The sequence below is a fragment of the Taudactylus pleione genome, unplaced genomic scaffold, assembly GCF_031769625.1.
Source record: "Taudactylus pleione unplaced genomic scaffold, aTauple2 ptg000251l, whole genome shotgun sequence".
NCBI lineage: Eukaryota > Metazoa > Chordata > Amphibia > Anura > Myobatrachidae > Taudactylus > Taudactylus pleione.
In genome coordinates, this window is record NW_028284653.1 from 2032501 (window position 1) to 2055515 (window position 23015).

Genomic DNA, 23015 nt, shown 5'->3' on the forward strand with positions numbered 1-23015 from the left:
TTTTTTGAGGTGGAGTGCATACATAATACTTCAGATGATGCATGCAATATAAAAATCATGTGGAGATCCATGGCTAAATAACAATTAGAATAGCTGGAAGCAGTTAATCTTACTCTGTTGCATAAATGTGATTATTTGTCATTTAAATGTGGCAACAATAAAAAATTAATACGCTGTCACCATGGACATCCCATGCAAAGCCTGCCAAATTCACAGTAAGCAGGGATGGATTATAAGGAGTAATTAGGAGTGTGTTTTAGGGTGGGAGGGAAATTGATTGCACTTTGCTTGTATTTTGCCATGTATGGGATTATTAAAGTGTATGTTGTGCATGTTTATGGAAGTAATATGGTACAATTTTATTTTTAATCATGGTTAATGCTTTGCGTGGTTTTCTTTCTGTACTCTGACTTCTATTTCTCTGGCCAGTGCAGAATTTCAAGACACCACAGCAAAGGTGTAAAAATCAAGTTGTACTGGGAGACAAACAAAACTTGGTAATATTTATTTTAGTTTGTACTAACTAAATAAGTCCACCTTGTTCTCAGCAGATGCCATGTTAGGGGGATGAGTGACTGCCAGCTAGTCAGGCTTAAGCTGGATACACACAATGCGATTCTCGGCTCGTCATTGCTATGTCAGACAGATAGGGCCGATATCAATGTAGTGTGCACACGGCACCAGGGCCCTACAGCTGGTCAAAAACTAGTCGGATTGGCTCCCGATATAGCGAGTGCTACACATGCTATGTCGCTCCATTCATGTCATTTTGGCATCTTTCAAAAAGAGCAGTGTGTACGGACCTTGGCCCAATCTCTGCCTATTTAGTTAGTATGCCCCTACGGAGTCTAGATGATTTGGAATCTAAAAAGATTGTTAGGAACTAAACAATTATTGGGTAGTGTGTACGGAGTATATTGGCCGTTTTCAGGATCATTTTGTTTGGACTGAACCAGTCTAGTCATTAACATCGTTGGGCAAAATCTTATAGTGTGTACCCAGTTTTACATTGGAGAAAATTCACTGTGTTGATTGGTTGATCACTTCCTTTGTAGCATAAGGGATAGTCACATAATAATAGCTATAATGACTGCATTCTAAGATTTTACGCCTCTATTAGACCGCATTAGGAGGACACTGTTCTGAGAATGTTAGAAGAGTGCATGTTGTCTTCATTTTCATAGTTCATATCTGTAAGTTTCAACTTTAATGGTTTAGTAGTGGCCCTATAATAAATATGTTTATTTCCACTGCTTAGGATTCATGAGTATCCTTCTTTTGCATATGTTATACTTAGAAATACACATCTTGCATATCGTACATAATATCCAGCAAAAAGGAGTGTGGTTGGCTTAGTTTTTATATTCTGATTTTAATCAGATATCCTGTTGAAGTAGAATTTACATTTATAAAAGGTATGAAAGCTGCATGAGTTTAGTAATGTCACCCCATTCAGTTTTGTACATTACATCACAAGCAGTTCATATAACCAAATCTTGTGGAAGTTCTGAATATTTCTGCATAAATAATGAATGCAATCTTGTGAAAATGAACTATACTGAACGACTGAAGCATGAAACAACTATAATACGAAACTTGGAACAGTTCCAGCCAATCAGAACAAGTGATGCAGATGTTTAAGTTAACAGGTTTGGATACTTGAAGCATACAGATATTGTGCAAAAGGTGCCAACAGCAATCTACAACACAACTTGACTCCTGATCAGCAATTTAACTAAAGATGCCAATTCTGCAGAGGTAACAGCTGTTCATCTATCTTGTACACATTTATTTATGTTGCTGTACTAGATGTATAGGCTTCACTGTTCACTAAGATAAATCTGCAGCCTTGACTATAAATGCTGACAAACCCACAAATGGTGTTTTTAAATTGACATTTGTCATGCCTGCTGATAAATTAATATTTTTTTGTACAGAAAAGGAAAAAATTAAGTATGCTATGTAGAACTGTTATCTCCTAAAGGTTGGGAAGTAAATGGCTGCAAGGGTCAGGGACAATTGCTCATATTGTAAGTGAGCTGCATTATTCTCCACATGGAGTTGATCACTGTAGGCCTAACTTACAGTACAGTTTTCCATTTCTGTATTTTGTGCTACACACATCTTAATATGGGATGCGGTATTCCGTCGGTCAGAACGCCGGCGCCGCAATCCCGACACCTCTCAGAATCCCGGCGTAAGTATCCCGAACACCGGAATCTTGAAGGTAAGTAGCGGGGTTAGGGGGGGTAGCATTATGGTTAGGCACCAGGGGGAGGGTTAGGTTTAGGATGCGGGAAGGTTAGATTTAGGCACTATGGGGGAGGGTTAGGGTTAGGCAATGGGAAGGGAGGGTTAGAAGAGGGGGAGGGTTAGCATATTGACCGTCAAAGTGTTAAGATGCCAGGGCCAGGATTCTGACCGCTGAGATCCCAAACGCCGGTATCCCGTACCCATCCCTTTAAAACATGTGTGCAACCTTAAATCATGCGTATGGATTCTTCCAAAGCAAAGATGCATCAATCAGCAATGCCCAAACTAGCATCTGTTTTATCTGAGTGCAAAATTTACTGTACTTCAAGTTCCTTTTGTAACCCAACATTAGATACATCTCAAAGGGGCATGCTTAAGTTGTGTCTGCACGCTATTACTGTACTTGTCCATTAACAACCCAAAGCGTCCTCTCCAAATGCAAGGTGCTGCAAGTGAAGACTATGTGGAACATTAAATATGGACTCTGTGCAGTGTATCTGTTCCAGTTTTACACCAAGGCACATCTCTGCATAACACAAGTCACGTGTACTTTATGTAACTCTAAATGATGAGGGTGATTCACCTTCGGGTGGAATTACAAAGCTGCACGGAGGCAGCTTTGTAATTCCGTCCTTGCTGATATGCAAATGCAGCAGGAAGATGTATGATACCCCCTGCTGCATTTGCGATCACAGCACTGCAACCAAGGTTGCAGGCTGGGATCACTGGCCAGCTGAGTAAGCTAAGGCTTACTCAGGCTGGCTGGCTTGCGAGGCCAGGAAACTGCGTCCATAGACGCAGTTCCAGGCCTTGACACTCTCGAAAAAGGAGTCCGACGAGCCACCATTGCTGGGAACACCGGCCACCGCCGCCCCTTAAATTCCTCTGCCTGATAGAAGAATCTGCGTGCGATCACGCAGGACCCGTTCTGCACATTCGCAGAATGGGTCGTGTTCACGTGCAGATTCCAGATAATCGGGAATCTGCTTTCAGCATTGCACATACATACACTGCTGAATCAGACCTGACGTCCTTAGCTTGTATGGAATTCCTATTTTGTTTATTCAAACATACAGACTGTTGACAGTTGATCTGTGAAAACAGATTCCAATTTGCAGACAAAAAATGCAGTTGTGTGTGATTTCTCAGAAATGTGTATTACATCCACAAGACCACAACCCTTCTGGGAACAGGTATTTAGTGGTGAAGACCATGTTTCTTCGTGATTCGAAGAAGCTCTGCTTATTTTTCTAGCTATGCTGATTACAGACCTATTGCAGTTTCCAATTTCTTAAAATTGATAGCATGTAATCCTCTATTGACAGACAGCAGACTTCCCTCCTGATTATTATAGCATTACAATATACTGTAGTCATTTCAGATACAGTCTAATAATATAGGGCCTGATTCAGAGATAAACGCAATGGCAATTACGTATAAAGATTGAGCAATTTTTTTCTCATTGCGCATGCGTATAAGCCAAACTGCGTTTGCGCTGCATTCGCATTGTGATTACGGATGCACATCGGAATACATTGCACAGTAACTGACGGTGGTCAGGGTTTGGGGGTGGTGACAGGGGTGTGGTCATAAAAATGCAGGCATGCATGTCCTTTTATACGTGGTGACATGGGCGTGCATAAATTAGACACTGCGAGTGCATACCCAGCATGAGAGCCCTCTGCGTGAGAGGAGAGCTCCTGAGTCTGCGGCTGGTCTAACCTGCCGCAAGGGCAAGATGGCCACCGATGTGCATCGATGGTACTGATATTTACGCAGGTATGCTTTGTTGCACACAGGTAAGAAGGCAGCAGTGGGCGTCCTTATGCTCAGGTGATCATTGCAAACATTAGCATATTTTCGCAGCTGCATTGCATAAAAAAATGCAGCTGCGATCGCATTAGCGTCCATCTCTGAATCAGGGGAAAAACAAAGGTCACGAGCCAAACATAATTAAATTATACAAATCATATCGGATACATTATAAGATTTCAAAACAAAAAATAAGGCATGTGTTTAAGCAACCAAAGCACCCATACTGACTGCTAAACTTGTCATAGGTTATTATAACATGAGGGTGCATAAGCACATACAAATATTAGTCAGTGCATTACAATAGTTAATCTAATTGGATACAAAAATCACACAAACATTTGTACATTGAAGTGGGTGGGAGCATGGTCATAATGACATGAATTGCTGTGAATTGCATCATTGTGGCCCACCTCCTGCTGCATAATGATGTCAGCCAAAGTGCCCTGCCCCGCGCAGTTGATCCTGGGCACTCCATCTCCATGACCTCCCAGATGAGAGCCTCACAAAGTTAACAACTATGCAATAAGTTAAAACAAACAACAATACTTAATATAACTTACCTGTGGTCCTGTGTCCCACCCACTCTAGAGAAGCTCTCATTGCACCTGTTCATGTTGCCTTCCCTCAAATAAACAAAAGTGCTGCCAGTGCCCCTGTCCTGGACCTATGATCTTACAGGTTTTATAAATGGGAAGTCCCAGAAGTAGAGGTTTTTCACAATACAACTTAAAGGTAAGAAGCAGCAAAAGCAAGAAGAGCACTTTTTTAACCTTTACAGTCCCTAGGTCTTGCCAGAATGGGAATAATTCTGACTCCTAAATAAGTAAATAAATATGCAATTGTATGGTTTGACTTAAGAACGAGCTTGAGGGGTAAGCAAGGGAGTTGTGACATAAGAAGAGTGGCATCTGGAAGCTTATATAATGCAACAACAGTATAGGGCAACTCTCACAGTTAAGTACTCTCATTTGTACAGGGTCAGACTAGCCCACAGAGGAAATCCCCAGTGGGTCTCGCGGCCTGAGGGTCTACTACCTCCTCTAGGGATCAGGTTCCAGACTGTGCACTCAAATTATAAATTTTTACTATAGTAGTTTGTCAGTTGCTTGGTGGAGCAAGACAGCTGATGAACATGGGTGCTTGGTTTGTTTCTATAGAAACTACACCACTGGTGGGTGACCACACCCCTTAAGCATGGGCCCTACAACTGCATTTTCCTGTTGGGCCCTTAATGCCCCAGTCCAAAACTGCATTTGTACATACAGTATCATCCAGTGTTTTTCCATGCTCTTGTAGAAGTGCGCGATGTCGCTGTATCTATACTCAGTAAGGGACAGAGGGCCTGATTCAGAGCCGGACGCTCTGACCAGAGCGCTCGCTCTGAATCAGGGCCCTCCTCCATTAAAATGGAGCGTCCTCCTGGACGCTCGTATAGCTGTCGGTCACCACCCACAGCATATACGAGCGTCCAGAAAGATGGTCGCGATGGTCTTGACCATCGCGACCATCGGACTTGCAAGGGAAACCCTGCGGTCGGGTTTCCCAGCCACAAGCCCTGGAGTGATTTTGGCTCTATCAGAGCCAAAATCACTCCCACTGACACCACTAGTGATGTCAGTGGGGCCGGCTTCAGACGGTAGGCATTCCCATGGGAACGCCTCCGTCTGGCAGGCACGCCCCCGGCACGCCCACCAAAGGGGGCGTGCTGTCAATCAACATCGACAGCACGTCCCCTTTGGTGCGAGACCCGGAATGATGGGAAGCCCGTCGCTCGCCGGGTCTCGTGCATGCGCACGACGGAGCTCCCTCCGTCGTGCGCATGCACAGTGGGGAACATCAACCCACTTGCGAGCGTACTGCTGCTCGCGAGTGGGTCTGAATGACCCCCAGAGAGCATACCAGCTGGAACTGAGGAGTTGCACCCGGTGTGGCATGTAGTGGAGCCCCACACTATAGAAGAGAACAGCACGGAAGAAGACACAGAGGAGGGAAGCCCAGGGGAGGATAGTACCCAATGTCACTAAAGAGGAGAGGGGACCATCTGCGGAAAGCAGCCATCTTCTCCATTGCTGGTTGGTACTGTATACACCGTTTTACAGATCTAAGCTCAGCCATTGACCCTGCGCCATTTGCAATTTGGTGCAGCTGACAAGCCACTGCAAATTGGATGTCATTAGTTCATCTATTGGTGAAAAGAGGCGCCACCTCCACAAGAAAGCCTGAAATTGCCACGGTAATGAAAGAAGGTGGAAGCCTTGGTGCATCAAGATTGACAGAAGAGCTTACCCTTAATCTTCAAATTGCTTACCAGGTGAAGATGCCGGAAGTCAAGACCAACGAGAGGCCATTGGATGAAGGCCCGCTGAGAGTTAAGCTGTGGATCAGAGTGGAGTTACTTTGATCCCAGCAGTTAAGGCCAGCATAGGGGGTACACAAAATATCTCCCCCAAGGTACCTCTGTTGTGTCCACCATGGTCAGCTGATAAGTTAAAGCCCAACTTGTACACTGTTAGGCCCGACTGACCTCCACTGATTTTGCCTTAAGGCTCTAACTTCCTTATCAATTGCTGTGAAGGGCAGTGCACTATTTATTTAGGGCATTAAACCCTGAACTACCACCACTAGTTTGGTATTAGGCCCTTGCAACACATTGGGAATTAGGCCCTAACTCTTGTTTCTTAGGTCTTTAACAGCTTCAGAGAAATATTATGTACAGATTGATCATGAGGCCCTAAGTTTGGTGTGCAAATGTAAGAAATTCCATCAATTCTTTGAGAGACACAAATTCACCCTGGTGACTGACTACCAATCGCTAGTCTCCATTTTCAATCCTGGAAAGGAAGTACCGGCCATGACAGCTGCTCAGCTTGCAATGATGGCCCTTGCTCTTAAGTGCCCACCAGTATGATATTCAGGGTAACCAAACACGGAAATGCTGATGGTCTATCACATTCTCTCATGTCACAATCTGAGAAAGAAAATAAGAATGGCCCCTTAGTGGTTTATCTCAACTTGCTCATTGATTTGCTGCCAGTGACCAATAAGCTAATTGTCAAGGAAACAAGGAACACTCTGGTTTTGATCAAAGTTTTTGACTCACTGGCTTAGGCTTGGAACTACTAATCATCACTGATCTTCTGGCAGGAGAGGCTGATTGTCAATATGCCAGAGAACCTTAATGTGTGGGAATATGGTGGTGATACCACCCAAAGCAAAATTTAGCATAAATTGCATGAAGCCTCTTTGAAAAGGTTAAAATGAAGAATTTGCTGATAAACTGTGTTTGGTGGCCAGGCATTTATTGTGTAAATTACAGTTTCATAAAGGTGTGTCCAGGCTGCATGAAGGTGCAAAATGCTCCTCCAGTGGCACCTTTACACTGGTGGGACTGGACATTCTGCCAATGCCACAACATGCACATTGACTTTGCAGGTCCGTTCTTGAACTGTATATTTTTTGTCAGCTGAATTCCAGAGGTTCATGAAAGGAAATGAAACATACTTCGGCTCCTTACCATCAAGTCACTAATGGCCTGGCCGAGAGATTCATACCGACCTTTAAGAAAGCTATCATAGTAATTAGTAAAAAACTGGTCCCACTCCAACACAAGGCTGATAACGGTTTGTCTACCACAACATGATTACACTACTGGGCAACCACCTGCCTTGTTGTTTCTACACAGGAACTTGAGGTGTCAGTGGGACTGTGGATGTGAAGAATGAGGTACAGGATAAATAGTACTGTCAGGTCTATCAACAAGATTTTGCTGTTGCCCAACACATGAAATGGCAAGATGACCTCCAATTGAGTCCAACATAACTTATAACCATCTTAGTATGAAGGAAATTACCTTACCTGTGACTCCTTCAAATAAACCTCCAGAGTTAAATGACCCAGATAAACCATTAGACTCTCCTGCACAAGCAAAAACATCAAGAGTAGTTCAATGTTCTAAACCTAACAAGAAGCCCCTGGAGCCTCTCCCAGAAACCCAAGGCTTTTTATAACATTAACCAGACAGAGCATGCGAGATTCCATAAAGGCTAGATTTGGGATTATACAGTAGATAACATTAACGTTTTGTAATTATGATATGTTAATTTTTCACAGGAAGAGTGTGATGTTTATAGCACTATTTGTTTTAGACTGGCAAAACATACATTTGAACTTGTGTTATGTATGAACTCTGTCTATAATGTTACCTCATTGCTATATGCTGTTCTTCAGTAAAGAAGCACAGTGTTTGGTCCAATCTGAGTGTGATGTCATTTATATATATATATATATATATATATATATATATACGCACACACACACAAACGTCCTCTCATGGATGTATCAGTAGCCTTAGGCTCACATTAGTAGCAAAGAAGTAATAACCTTTGTCATCCAGTAACTAGTCCTTCCAGCAATCAGGCCCTGTTGAGTATTGCTTTTCATGTGCATTCCCACTATAGACCAGGTCTGTCTGATGTATGTGAATGCTAAGACAGCTTCCACGAGCCGACTGAGAAGCACACGGTCTATCTGACGGCTGCCATATATAGCTAATACCTGAGAGTGTGAACATTCCATAGGTGATCATGGGTGTCTGAGGCACTTTGCCCAGTTATGACAAATACCCAATCTGGTGAATAGGTAGGTGGCCCCAGTCCCTTCCCTGCTGTTTCTGTTTTGCATATGCAAGCTCTATCATCTCTCTCCATTAAAGAGTTGACTGACTTGTCATCCAGGACCAGCTGCACATCACCCAGCATCCTGACCACCATATCTACAGTAAATCAGTAAAAGGTTTGTATAGATGTAGGTTCAGTGGTTGCGCATGAGCCACAAACATTTGCTACGCTGTAATGTATGACAGTTCAGGGGTAGTGGCATTTTGGAAGAATTTGTTAAAAACTCCCAAGCGGGTACATCATAGTAGCGAGGCAGTCTTGGAAATGTTGCCTCCTTTTCTGTCTATGGCCATCTTCCAGCTGATCCCTTCCCGATATCCTGGGTCCCTGAAGCAAAATAACCATTGAAGCTTGCAATTTGTCTAGTCAGCGGTAAATGCTTCCTTGTCTCTTGTAAATATATAAAATGTGGAGTAACCCAGAGAAACTTATTAGTTTTTCTCTTTCACATTCATGACAAGGGACTACAGACTCATTGATACTGTCTATATGAGCAAATGTATAAAGCTGGGCATACACATCCAGATAAAATGCCTGTCAGACCGACAGACATTTTATCTGGCAGCCTGCCAGCCCACAGATGTCCGCGGCATACACTGTGAGATATCTCATAGTGTATTAGCACCAGCATCTGCGCTCCACCCCTGGGAGAGGAGACATTTCCCTGTTCCTTCCATGGGAAGGAACACAGGAAGTGTCTGTCTGTCGGCCGCGGCTGGGCATACACTGCCCGATGCAGCCGACATTTTAACTCATATAAATCGCACCGGACGGGCATGCTGGACAATCCGGCATGCCTGACCGAGCGATGTTTAACCCTCGGTCGCCCGCACACATGCTACAATTATCAGGGCGATCCGCGGATATCGGGTGGATCGCCCCGGTAATTGTAGCGTGTATGGCCAGCATTAGTAATACAGGTTACTACTGCACAGTCATATTCATTCTGTCATCTTTACCACTTCTACAGTATGTCATGTTTATATACTGGTCCAGCTTTGACCTACAGTACTGTACACCTATGAACGGGCATTTACCATAAGCTCTCCTAACAATTTGAGGCCTGAGATTGCCGTCAAGAGAAAATAAATATAAATCAGGCCTTTTACAGTCCTAAGAAAAACAGAACAAAGTCAAACATTGTTTAATACTTAACTGACAATTTTTTTTTCTAAAAAACGCTCATTAATGGTCATTTTTTTTTTAGTGAATTAGGTGAAAAACATGTATTTCAACTTATCCAAAATGATTTAATTAAAAAAACATTTTTTTCTTTTTTTTTTTTTAATATCTATAAATAAATTGGTCTTTCAAACACTGGATCACCACCATCGGAACATCGCAACTTCCCTTTTCACAGTTGCTTCAGGCACCAGGTACACCAGGTAAGCAGAGGTACAGGAAGGTACCTCTGAGAGCAGCAGCTGCAGGAAGATTCTCTCCCTGCAGCCGCCCACACTGTTTATCTGATTGCGACCAAATCAGATAACGCAGTGGTTCTCAAACTCAGTCCTCAGGACCCCACATAGGTCACGTTTTCCAGGTCACCCAGCAGGTGCACAGGTGTATTCATTACTCACTGATACATTTTAAAAGATCTACAGGTGGAGATAATTATTTAACTTGCGATTCTGTGAGGAGACCTGGAAAACATGCACTGTTTGGGGTCCTGAGGACCGAGTTTGAGAACCTGTGAAATAACGCATAGCCTAGTGTGCAACCATGCCAGGCAAGTGGTTAAATGATTTTATGGTACACTATTTAAAAAAAAATTAATTAAGAAATGGGTATCTCTAAATATATTTTAGAAATAAGATGCACCTTTAATCTATTGTACCTAATCATGTTACGGGTGTCATTGCCACGCCCCAGATCAGAGTTTACTAGAAAAAGACCCTCAGCCCTATACCCCTACACTCTGTGGAAGCACTATCCTCTGTCCTGTGCAGTACTGGAATACCTCCCAACACTGCCCCCACAAATCAGGATGAATATCTCGATCATGGGGTGGTGGGATGGTCCCCTATATTTGGGATCTTCCTGATAAAAGCAGATGGTTTGGAGGTATGCTGTAAACAGCTTGTAGATAATCATCAAAAAAGTAGCAATGCATTGGAGCAAGTTGAGACAATAACTTGGCTTCGAGTTACATACAAAGATTTGAGCATTTTTGGCAAAATATAATAGATTGTATAGTGTAAAGTGAACCATCTTCAGAGAAGTTATAGAAAATCCTGCAAACAATTTTAGTTGAGTCACACATGAATCTAATAATATAGTTATTAATAATAATAATATTATTATTATTATTATTAAGAGGTTTACAGATTTGAAGTTAGTATACAGAATGAGTAAACATTACTACATATAATTATGTCTATGAATGATAAGGAATTTTGCAAAAGTATATCAAGTCAGAATATTTGTCCTTTTGTACAGCAAAAGAATATCAAGTCAGAAAATAAAAAAAATTAAAAAACTTTTGTGTTCAGGAATATTTTCCAGTGCATAACGCATTACTTTGCACATGTTTTGTCTGAGTAGGCTATACAATATCACCTGAAAGCACGGACCATGATCTAGGGACAGTGTGAATCCCAATGCAGTGGGGCTCATCTACATGTGGAACTGTTTGTAATGTATGCAGGGTACATATGCATTTTAAAAAACATTTTCATGCATATGTCAAGTTGGACACATCTCAAAATGCATCCCCCCTGAAAAACATTAGCATTTGTGCCAGATGTAAATCGGGGGGACAAGCATGTATACTTAGGCAACATAATAGCATAGAGAAAGTATAGAGGTTTGACAGTGTTAGTAGTAAATACAAAAGTCACATTAACCTAATGTATATGTACACAATATAATATTGTAATGAAGTGTCATATACTCAAGAGATAAGAAATGCAAGACGCTGGTCGTCATTATCATTGTGTAACGTTGCACAAGTTCTCCAGCACCCACAAGTGGTACACCTCCTAAAAGGTATATTTACGTCGCAATTATGTGAACTTCTAGAACAGTGTTTTTCAACAGCTGTGCCGCAGCACGATCGGTTGTAAAGTGTGCCGTGCACATTTGAGTCAGAGCTGCCTTCATTTGTACTGTGGGCCCGGGTAGCACTGGGCTCTTCTGGGATGTTTAGACACGCCCGGGCCGAGACCCATGGAGACGTGGCAGCGTGACATCATAGGTTACACATGCCGTGTTTGCGCACCCGCTGGTCAGCATGCCCGCACGCTGCCCACAGTACCTACCGAGCTGAGTGTGACAGCAGCAACCCCAGCTGATGAGGACCAGGACAGGGACAACAGTCTCAGCTACTGGCAGGTAGGAGCCAATGATTGGCTCCCACAGAAAAAAATAAAAATACAATGTGATTTTTTTTAAAGCGGGGAGCAATGTGATTGTTTGCTTTTTCTGAAGGGCCAGCCAATCTTTTTGTTTTTTCATTGGTGAGCAATGTGATTGTTATTTTTTATATGGTGGACAATGTATGTTTGTTTTTTATGTGGTGAACAATGTTTGTTTTATTATGTGGAGGCCAATGCATGTTTCTTTTATTATGTGGTGGCCAATGTATGTGTCTTTTATTCCTGTGGTGGCTTATGTATGTGTGTGTTTTTTTCCCATGGGGGACTAATGGTGTGCCTTGGCAATTTTAACATCTTGTTCGATGTACTGCGTGTTGCAAAAAGCCTGAAATTCACTGCTCTAGAGTGTATGTTTTTACGAGCAGGGCCCTCTCTTTTTTTGTGGTCTCCACAAAATTATGTTATTTGTGGGATGTAATTATGTAAAAGTAGTAAACATGTTCATTACTGCCCTGTTTGATTGACTGCATTATGTAATTTGACTTTATGTTCCATTGTATGTACAGCACGGCTAAACCCTTGTGGCACCATAAAGATAGATAATGACCAGAATAATATGCTGTTGTGTACACAATTCTTGTACACCCCTTCCCACCTTATAAGGAGATACAAGTAAATGTTACATAAAAATGTGTACAGAGTTTTGATGCACATGCAAGTGCTAAAACACATACAGATGTGATCTTACTAAGGTTTGCTAAAATCATGCAAAAGACCCCTAAGTCTCAGGCCACAGTATTGGATACAGCGGTGCACCAAGCCATAGGCTGTTCGTAATGTGCAAATTCTCTCAAAACATGCTTGTTTGTCTATATAAAAATATGCAAGAAAATAGCACTATCAATTGTGCAAAATTTACACAAATAAAATATTTGACTAAAAGTAGCATAATATTACCAAAAAAAAGTTTAATATTAGGGGAAAAGTAGCATCATATTAGCAAAAAGGTAGCAAAAAATGTGAAGACTAATTGACATTGCTGTCTATACAGAAGGTATACAATAGGGAAGCCGGCTGCCTTAATACCGGCAGCCGGCTTCCCAACTGTCATATCCCAGCCAGGGATGAAATGCCGGGCGTCTAGATGTAGACGCCTGACATTTCACTGACGCCGGGAGACGATCGAAGGGATTCCAGGTGCCGCGAGCGGACAGCCACGGGGGGGGGGGGGGGGATTAGGTTTAGGGCACCTGGAGGGGACTTAGGGTTAGGCATCCCCCCGGGAGGGTTAGGGGGAGGGAGGGTTAGCGTTAGGCACCCCCCTGGGGGACTTAGGTTTAGGCAGCGGGGAAGGGGGGGTTAGGGTTAGGCACTTAGAGGGGGGATCAGGATTAGGCACTGGGGGGGGTTAGGGTGAGGCACCCCTAAGGAGGGTTAGGGGGTTAGGTTAGGTTAGTTAGTACTTACCTATCTACGATCGGGATTTCCAGCACTGTCGGGCTTCCGCTGCCGGGAATCATACCGATTCCATACAGAAAGACTGACAGTTCAGCTAAAAGTGGAAAATCATGTTGCCAATACAGGTCGGGTCTCCCATATTCAAAATGCTTGGGACCGAGGGTATTTTGGATATCGGACTATTCCGTATTTTGGAATATTTGTATACCATATTGAAATGTCTTAGGAATAGGGCCCAAATCTAACACAGAATGCATTTATGATTCATATACACCTTATACACACAGCTTTAAGGTCATTTTATACAGTAGTTTCAATAATTTTGTGGCTCAAACAAAGTTTGGTTACATACATGAAATTCATTTATATTTCATATACACCTTATACACACAGCCTATAGGTAATTTTATACAATATTTTTAATAATTTTTGCCTTAAACAAAGTTTGTGTACATTGTACCATCAGAAAGCAAAGGTTTCACTATCTCAGTCATGCTAAAAATATTCTGTATTTTGGAATATTCCGTATTTCGTAATATTTGTATATGGGAGACTCAAACTGTACTGTACGTTGTTGTTTGTCATAGATCACTGTATTATATATACTGAACGGCATGAGCTTTCCATATTTAGCTGCATTGTCAGTCTTCTGTATAAACAGCACTGTTGAATGGTCTTCACGCTCCTTGCTACTTTTTCAGTAATATGGTGCTACATTACCCCTGTTATGATACATTTTTTTGCTATTATGCTACTTTTACACAAATATTTGTTCTAATTTTGTGCAACTGAAAGTGCTATCTGAACTATAGTAAAGTAGTGCAAAAATAATGTAGTCGTGAAACCTTACTGTGAGATAATTAATATTGACTCACGTTGACGCCGGAGCAATTCATTATTGGTCCTGTGCGGAGACAGTTGATCCAAAAATCAGCTGTCCCCTGCGAGCGGCTTCACTGCTCCTGTCGGAGTCACACTGACACTAGTGTGCATGCGTGACCTCAAGCTCACAAGAGCCCCGACGTCCAGTGGAAGGAGCCGGACAAGGGTGGAGGGATCCAAAAGGATACCTCTTTGCAACCAGAGACTCCTTCCCATATCGAAGGAGCGGGTAGCGGGAGCACTCGCCATCTGAAGATAGCAAATGCTCCCGCAATTAAGCTCCGAAAATATTGCATTTTCGGAGCTTGATGAATTCTGTCCCCATACTAGTATATGGGGAAAGCTGGCCATTCCGCGTGAGAAAGATAAGCAGGAGATACTGTATTTGTGATATCTCCTGCTTTACCATCTTAATGAATGGCCCGATAACTTAATTTCTACAATTGCAGATGAAAAAGGTTATTTTCACTTGCTTTTGTAGAAATTAAGTGATGATGTATAGGCCCCTAAAAAACAGAAATACGTCTAACTGTAAATGAGCCCTGGGTGTAGATATGTATTGAACACTCAGATTTTATCGTTCTCGTCACACATTTACAAATTATAATACTGTATGCTTAATGCTAAAACATGTAAAGTTTAACAAAGAAACAAGATGTCACTATACCTTCCATCTCTATCCCAGTCATAGACTTCCACTTTAATTGTTCTGTTAACAGGAAATAAATATGTTACATAATGTGCAAAACATGTACAATCAACATAAGAGCCCAGAATATATGTAATCAACAATACTGAAAATGATTGATTAGTTATGTAATATCAAAATGTTTAATTTGGTTTGTTCAATATATGACATAAAATGTGACAGATCCATTGTATAATTTTACTATTCAAGATTACAAGATGAATAAATATTAAATAAGCAGTAATAATGTTAATTTAATGAACTAACCCAACAAAAAAATATCAAGCATGGGCACAGCACAAGGTGGTTAATAATACTTAGCATCACATTTATTGGTGCTGTTGGATAGAAGTCTCCCCAGTTAACATATTGCCCCTCAGGTACACACAGAATGGCCACTTCAAACAATCATCTTGTTTTAACAGTGTTATATATTTAAAGAGGTTGGATTTCCCCAGCATTATATATGTACAACATTTTTATATGCTTGGTCTCTCAAATTAATTTGCTTCTAACCTCCAGAGATTACCTGCAATGTGCCAGAATAATAAATATATATATGCCCACTTGTCCTACACTACATTTGATTTGAATCACTTATTCATACCTCCCAACTGTCCTGCATTTTCCCACGTGCGAGACGAGAAAGGGGGTTTGGGGGAGAACTCTCTCATTGGGATTATAAATTAATGTCCAGGGCAAATACATTTATCCCCCCATTTTATCCCTCTATCTTCTAGAAACTTATTGGTTGAGTTCCAAAAGTTCAAGATGCATACTCCTAACCTTCGTTGGCTATTTTCGCTTCGAATGTATATGAATACCCTCTAATACTTTTTGCAAATTCCTTCATTAGCGCATGGAAAAAAGCAATCTAAAGAAAAAGTAAAAATTGGAAAAGGTGCGCTTGACTAATTGTCACAACTCTCACTATACACCTGGAGAATAAGAGCAGCTCAATAATATATATATATATATATAAGGGATGTGCAGGCTCGGATAGGGTCGAGGTTGCACGTTGAGTTCGGATTTTTCCCTCCAAAAAAACGGAACTCAGAAAGAGGCTAAACGTCATCTTACATGGACGAACATCATCATTCCTGGACTTTTGTCCAGGAATGATGATGTTCGTCCATGTAAGATGACGTTTAGCCTCTTTCTGAGTTCCGTTTTTTTGGAGGGAAAAATCCGAACTCAACGTGCAAACTCGATATATATATATATATATATATATATATAGAATACACCTATTAAAAAATAAACTAGGGATATACAGAGATACAGAGCTATATATTCAGAAGAATGGAGTCAGTATTGATGAACAATTATTCATTAAAAATCATAACAACACATAATAATCAATGACAAATCAAAAGCTAAATGATAAATTGTTGCTACAGTAGTTTTAATATTTATCACAAGGTTAGTATAGTGTGAGTGTAATGTAGTAGTGTAGCCCTGGGGTACCCTGGAGAGGAGGGACCCCTTTATGGGGGGGTCACCCACCTCCACAGGGATCTCTGGCCTGGGCTGGCTAGTGTGGGGTGAGAATGCTTTAGCAGGGGGACCCCATCAATAGTGTACCCTGGCTGCAGCAATACACTATGGATAGTAGAGCCTGGTTCTGGTTCATTAAATACAAGGGGGCCCCTACACATTTTGTCTTCTGTATTTTTTCAACCAGGACCAGCTCACAGAGCCAGGGATTGGTTATACTTTAGTGGGGGGACCCCACATCATTTTATTTTCACTTTAACCTTTTTTTTCCTTAATTACAGGCAGCAACTTGCAAAGATCACACTGATCTGTGCATGATTCTGCTAAATATGCTGCTCGGGAAGGGGCCTAATTAAAACTTCTATTTTGGACTCAGGGCCTGATTCAGAACCGGACGCTCTTTCAGAGCACTCACTCTGAATCAGTGCCCGCCTATTGTATTTTTATTTGACCACCCACAGCTAGTGCGAGCAGCCAGGATGATGGTCGCGATGGTCAAGACCATCGCGACCATCGGACTTGCGACAAGACCCTTGTGGTAGGGTCTCATTGCCACAAGTTCCAGTGGACTTCTTGCTCTTACAGAGCAAGAAGTCCACCCACTGACATCACTTGTGATGTCAGTGGGGCCGGCCCTAGACGGTAGGTGTTACCATGGGAACGCCTCCGTCTGGGCAGCCACGCCACCAGCCCGCCCACCAAAGGGGGCATGCTGTCACTCAACATCGACAGCATGCCCCCTTTGTAGCGAGACCAGGAGCGACGGCTTGCCCGCCGCTATCCGGGTCTCGCGCATGCGCACGATGGAGCCGCCTCCGTCGCGCACATACGCACTGGGCCAACATCGACCCGCTTGCGAGCGGGTCTGAATCAGGCCCTGAGTTTGCTTATTTTACACCCGTGATTACAATACCGATTCTTGGTAAATTCACGTGTTGTATTCCTGTCTATGGAAAGTACTTGCGAGTTTGGCCGATGGTGCATTTATTTCTATTTATGTTTTCACCCGTGTTTTGCAGATAGATTCATGATTTCACAACCGTTATTGCCTTTAGTAAATTGCAAGTTTTAAAAAATGGCCAAATACACCCGAGAATACATTTTCGCCAAACTCGATACTTAGTAAATTTATCCCTAACTCTTTATGACTGCTATCTAGAAAGACTGAAACAAAAAAATAGGGCACTTTTGGTGCAACTAAGAGCCTCATTCAAAGCTGGGAGTAAAAAAAAAATAAAAGTAGCACATGGGTAATATTTCACTGCAGGTGGGAAAGATTTAAAATGTGCAGAGAGATTTATAGCTGGGAGTAGGTGTGTCCTAGATTAATTCTACATTTCAGTGTAAAAACATTGTTTTTCGCATACAAAAATGAATACATTTGCACATTTTTGCTACATAAGAAAATTGCTCCTTTTTGCTACTTTTATTTACTCCTAATTCTGAATCAGGCCCCAAGTGTGTAGAATACATTCAAATTTGCATACTTGGCAAAAGGTATGCAGGCTTACAGCATCTGAGCAATTGCTGTAATGTTAAATCCAAAATAAGTATAACTTGATCAGTGTATAAACATCTATATAAGCAATTAGTTCAATCAACACTTGTACATTAAAAGAAATAATGAATGCCCTATACTATTACAGACAATATAGGTCACCTAGGACGGTCTACGGTCATTTATATGGGCTTGGAATGCCTCTGTAATTGCTAATACCCATACAATATGGGAACATTATCCCATGGTAAAACCATAGTATACTGCACAGGGCAGTAGCAGGGCAATTGAGCGCATTGTTTAACATTTTTTTCAAACAAAAGAACTACAAGACAAATTCAATGGTTTATAAGGAGATGGCTGATACAATAGAACAAGGATCTGAGACAATGCACGTACATAATTCTACTTCTCTGGACAGTATACACTCACAAAAAAATCCATGAACCCTTTGTTTCACATCTGCCCCTCCTTAAATAAACTTGTAGGTATTTGTTTCTTTCTGTGGATGATTTGCCATTCTGACAGTCCCGCGTTGTTGAGTGATGTATATCTTACACAAACGATGATAATGATTCAAAGTAAGTACTCCGAGGAATTTGTTTTTATAAAGATCCATAAGGCTTATACCACCACACATTGGAAGGAGACCATGGGGTAAATTTACTAAAGTGAGTTTTAAAAGTGATGTTGCCCATAGCAACCAATCAAATTCTACTTAACAGTTAACTAGCACCTTCTAGAAGATAATCGCTAGAATCTGGTTGCTATGGGCAATATCACTTCTAAAAACTCTCACTTTAGTAAATTTACCCCCATGAGTCAACTTTAATGTCACAAAGTTGTTTAATTCCTGCTATTACATGTCTTTCATGTTTGATATCTAATTTGATCATAATATTGCATACACAGGTAGCGATCAGCCAGCGATACGATATCGCTGGCTGATCGTCATGCACCCTCCCTTGTGTGCTGGATGATTGATATCGATCACCCAGCACATCACATACTTACCGGCGACTATAGCACAACGCGATCAACGATCGCGGGTCCCCATAGTGCTTGCTCGATATTGAGCAAGTTGACCGGCATGCACGGCCGATGGACGATATCGCTATCGTCCAAACGTGGCCGCGCATCGTTGGTCGATGGTAAGTTGGTAGGGTCCTTTTAAATGAGCGATTTGAACGATAACGGTAACGATATCGTTGTCATTCAAATTGTTCTTTAAAATCACTACGTGTGTACACACCATAAGAATTGTAAAGGACGTGCTTGTGGAAGGCAGTGACCTGTCTGTGTGGCTATGTTAGCAGGTAGTACTACCTGTGACACAAGGTTAGAAGAGGATAGAGGTAATCAGGAAGGCAGAGACTGACAATAATAGAATGAGCAGGTTTCTCAATAGCAGGTAAATATATATTGCAAGGATAACAAAGACAATAAGATATCTTTTTGGGGCACTCTTGTAACTAATATTGTTCTAAATGATAATATGGTAGTATAAAACTTAGCCATTAATTGATTAACATCTAAAAAAAGAGATATATTGTATACACTCAAACTATAACTCACAGATATAAAATCTAAATATACTGTAAATCATAGATAACAATGAATTTCACTTGAAATCATGCAATAAAATTCTAAATATATAGAAGTGGGCAAAACTATCTTATGCACCCCCTGGAAAATCTCAATTAAGGTCACCGACCTCCAGGAATATACACCAATCTCAATTACTCAACTTATTTTTGATGCATAAATGTGTTCAAAGGAATTATTCTCCCCCTGTCAGCTCAATATTTATGTTTTTTTTGTGTGAGCCCCAGTGTATGTTTTGCATGTACTTATACAGTACGTGATTACATATGTAAAGTGGGGTTTTCAGGACCCTCTATGGGAAACATTGTGTATAAAAGATACCTGTGAATGCACTTTTAGTGAAAGGGCTTAATTGTCATAGTTCATTTTGGTACCAAATAAAGAATATATGGGTTAATTGATACCTAGCCCTTATCGTCTAATTTCACGGGCACATAGGTCCTATTATGCTTGCATAGCTATCAGGTCCTCTGAGAAACACTGTATCATTATGTATATGTAATTCCATGGCTCCAAATTTGGTATAAGAAGTATGCAAATCTCTCACAAACAATAAGAGATGAGTAGATGGCAAAATCAGTTGCTATACACAATTTAGATTACTATAGCAACATTGCTTTGGAGAAATCTACCTTTCCCTATGCCATATAGCATTTTGAGAGTTTGCACCTCGGATACTTCTTTAACAGGCTGCTTATACCAAACCCTGGTGTCCAAACAATTTTACTGGTTGGATATTATATATGCAAGAACTTTGTCTTTATTTAGAATTGTCAATAAATAAGTTGAGCAATTGAGATTGGTGTATATTCCTGGAGGTCGTTGACCTTAAATGAGATTTACCAGGGGGTGTATAAGATAGTTTCGCTCACTTCTATATGTTTAGAATTTTATCGCATGATTTCAAGAGAAATTCATTATCATCTAAGATGCATATTTAGATTTTATATCTGTGAGTTATAGTTTGAGTATATACAATATCATTCTTTTTCAGAGGGTAATCAATTAATGGCTAAGTTTTATACTACTATATTATCATTTATAACAATATTAGTTACAAGAGTGCCCCAAAAAGATATATTTTTGTCTTTGTTGCCCCTTGCAACAGATATTTATGTGTACAACACAAATACTTTGGGAGCACCACCATCACAGAGTCATCCATCATGTGAGATAGACCATCAAGTTTTTTTTTTTTTTTTTTTTAATTAATCCTCATGTATGAATTTAATAATTTTGCTTTACCGGTGCGGACTCATATTTGAAACTCCTCAATAGCAAGATATGTTGTCATACTCATGCAAAAAAGTTGTGGTGTCAAAGACAAAGTTCATAGATACAAAAACTGGAAAGACAAATAAGTGTGTATTTTCTCCATGTGAATGAGTTGTTTGACATTACAGTATAGTAAGTTCTATTTATTGAAAGATCTAATGTTACTCTTAAAGAGTTCGTCTTCATTATTTTAGAACTGAATATATCCCAATATAGTTTTATAATACTGCACATTGGTGAAAGCATACAACATCTCACTTTTTACCTGTCAAAATCTCCATTACACAAAGCTCTGACTGGAATCTTAAACGCCTGCCAAACAGGGTTCAATGTATTCTTTACTACTTCCGTCTTGTGGCAAATGGTAAAGCTACAAAATAAAATAAAATGATTCGTGTTACAGTTGAATGTCAGACAATACGATTCTCATCTCTTCTTATACACAAAGCAAATAAAGGAAAGTTCCAAACACAATTTTTAGTGAAGCAACATATCTTATGGTCATTATTTTGATTTTAAATAAGTTAAATTACACAATCTGCTGTCATTGGACAACATTTTTTATTTTAGCTCAGAATATGCATATTAACCCCTAGATTACACTAACACAACTAAACAAAGGTGATAGCAGAGCAGACCTAACAGGAATTACAGAATTATTTTCAATTCAATTACTGTTTTTATGAATTCATTTCCATTCAGGCTCAATAAAGCTGCTACAAGCTCCCATTTTGGTTAATAACAAGCAAATCCGGCACTACCGTAAGTGTGGCTTACAGCTGCACTTCGTGCCACAAGTAATTCGCTCCTACTTGGATCAAGCCCTTGGAATTGTGATTGAACAGATTTGTCACATTATGTATGTCTTCTACATCAGCAAAGCAGCAATAATGTAAAACATTACGACTTGTTTAGCACAATTACACAGGGATTGATATATTTTTGAACCAAGCAATCAATCTTTCCCAAATTATCTATTTCAACCTAATTTTTATTAGGGACAGTTAGCAGAGCAGTTCAATTCACAGTTTTCTGTGAATTCAACCTGTACGGAAGGTTGCTGTAGTAAGATTAGATTAATAGCCATAGGAATGCCATTGTTTCACCCTATCTACCAATCATGAAAAAAATAGTGTAACAACTGTGAAAAAATTCTGCAAATTGTTGTGGATTTTACAGTACATTGCACACATGACAAACTATCAGCTGTTCTGGGACCTGGCAACTTATGTACCCTGGAGGAACCCAATGGTCTTTCTTTTTCTTGTGTATACTAGATCGATCTAAATTTGTCGATTTAATTGGAATAATTTTCCACACATATACAATTTTAATAACTAGTATGGCCTCAAAACCAACTGCAGTAGGATAAATGCAGTCCAAGAGTCTTTTGCACAAATGTTCCTATTTGAGATCCATGCTCTTGAAGAGGTAAAGAACCCCTTTGTACTTTTTAAGGCTTCTCAGCCTCACCTTGCACAATCATTTGTAGGGTTAGTTTACCATAGGACTAAGCATGGTGGAGAAAGTTCACAATACTATCACTGTTTCATTAATAACAATGGACTACAATGTTTCTCTCTCATACTATCTTAAATTAATTTATGTCTTCAGTAAATCCTGAGATTAAGGAGAAAAATGGGCTCTCTGTTTAATACATAATATATTTATTATACTATACTGGTTTTTATGTATAGAGAAATTAATCTTCCAGTATTACATGAGTCTGGGTGGTGAAAAGTAGTGGTCAATACTAGATCACTGTTACCTGTAACATGGCATAAATAACAAACAAAATTCACTGAAACACCTAAAATTGTTTATTGCAATCATTAAGGAAGATTACTCACTATATCCACTATAAAGAAAATAAACTTTAATTTTAGTTTGGATTACATGATATTTGATTAAACAATTGATACAAGCTCAAATTCTACTGTAAAGAATATGTAAGATCCCTCTGGGTCTCTATTCCAAGAGGTAGTCCCACCTACCACTATAATGATGTAGAAAATATGGGGAACAATTGTTTCCCCCTTCCATTTGCCGGC

General features: G+C 40.5%; 1 protein-coding gene across 1 annotated transcript in view; it reads right to left on the reverse strand.

Annotated features, from left to right (window-relative positions):
- CPNE8 (copine 8) overlaps positions 1-23015 on the reverse strand; it is a 357582-nt gene that overhangs the window by 76546 nt on the left and 258021 nt on the right. The window contains exons 9-10 of the mRNA XM_088480178.1: positions 21230-21334; positions 15069-15110 (exon numbers count right to left, since the gene is read on the reverse strand). Coding sequence (XP_088336304.1) covers positions 15069-15110; positions 21230-21334 — 147 coding nt within the window. The remainder of the gene's footprint in view (positions 1-15068; positions 15111-21229; positions 21335-23015) is intronic.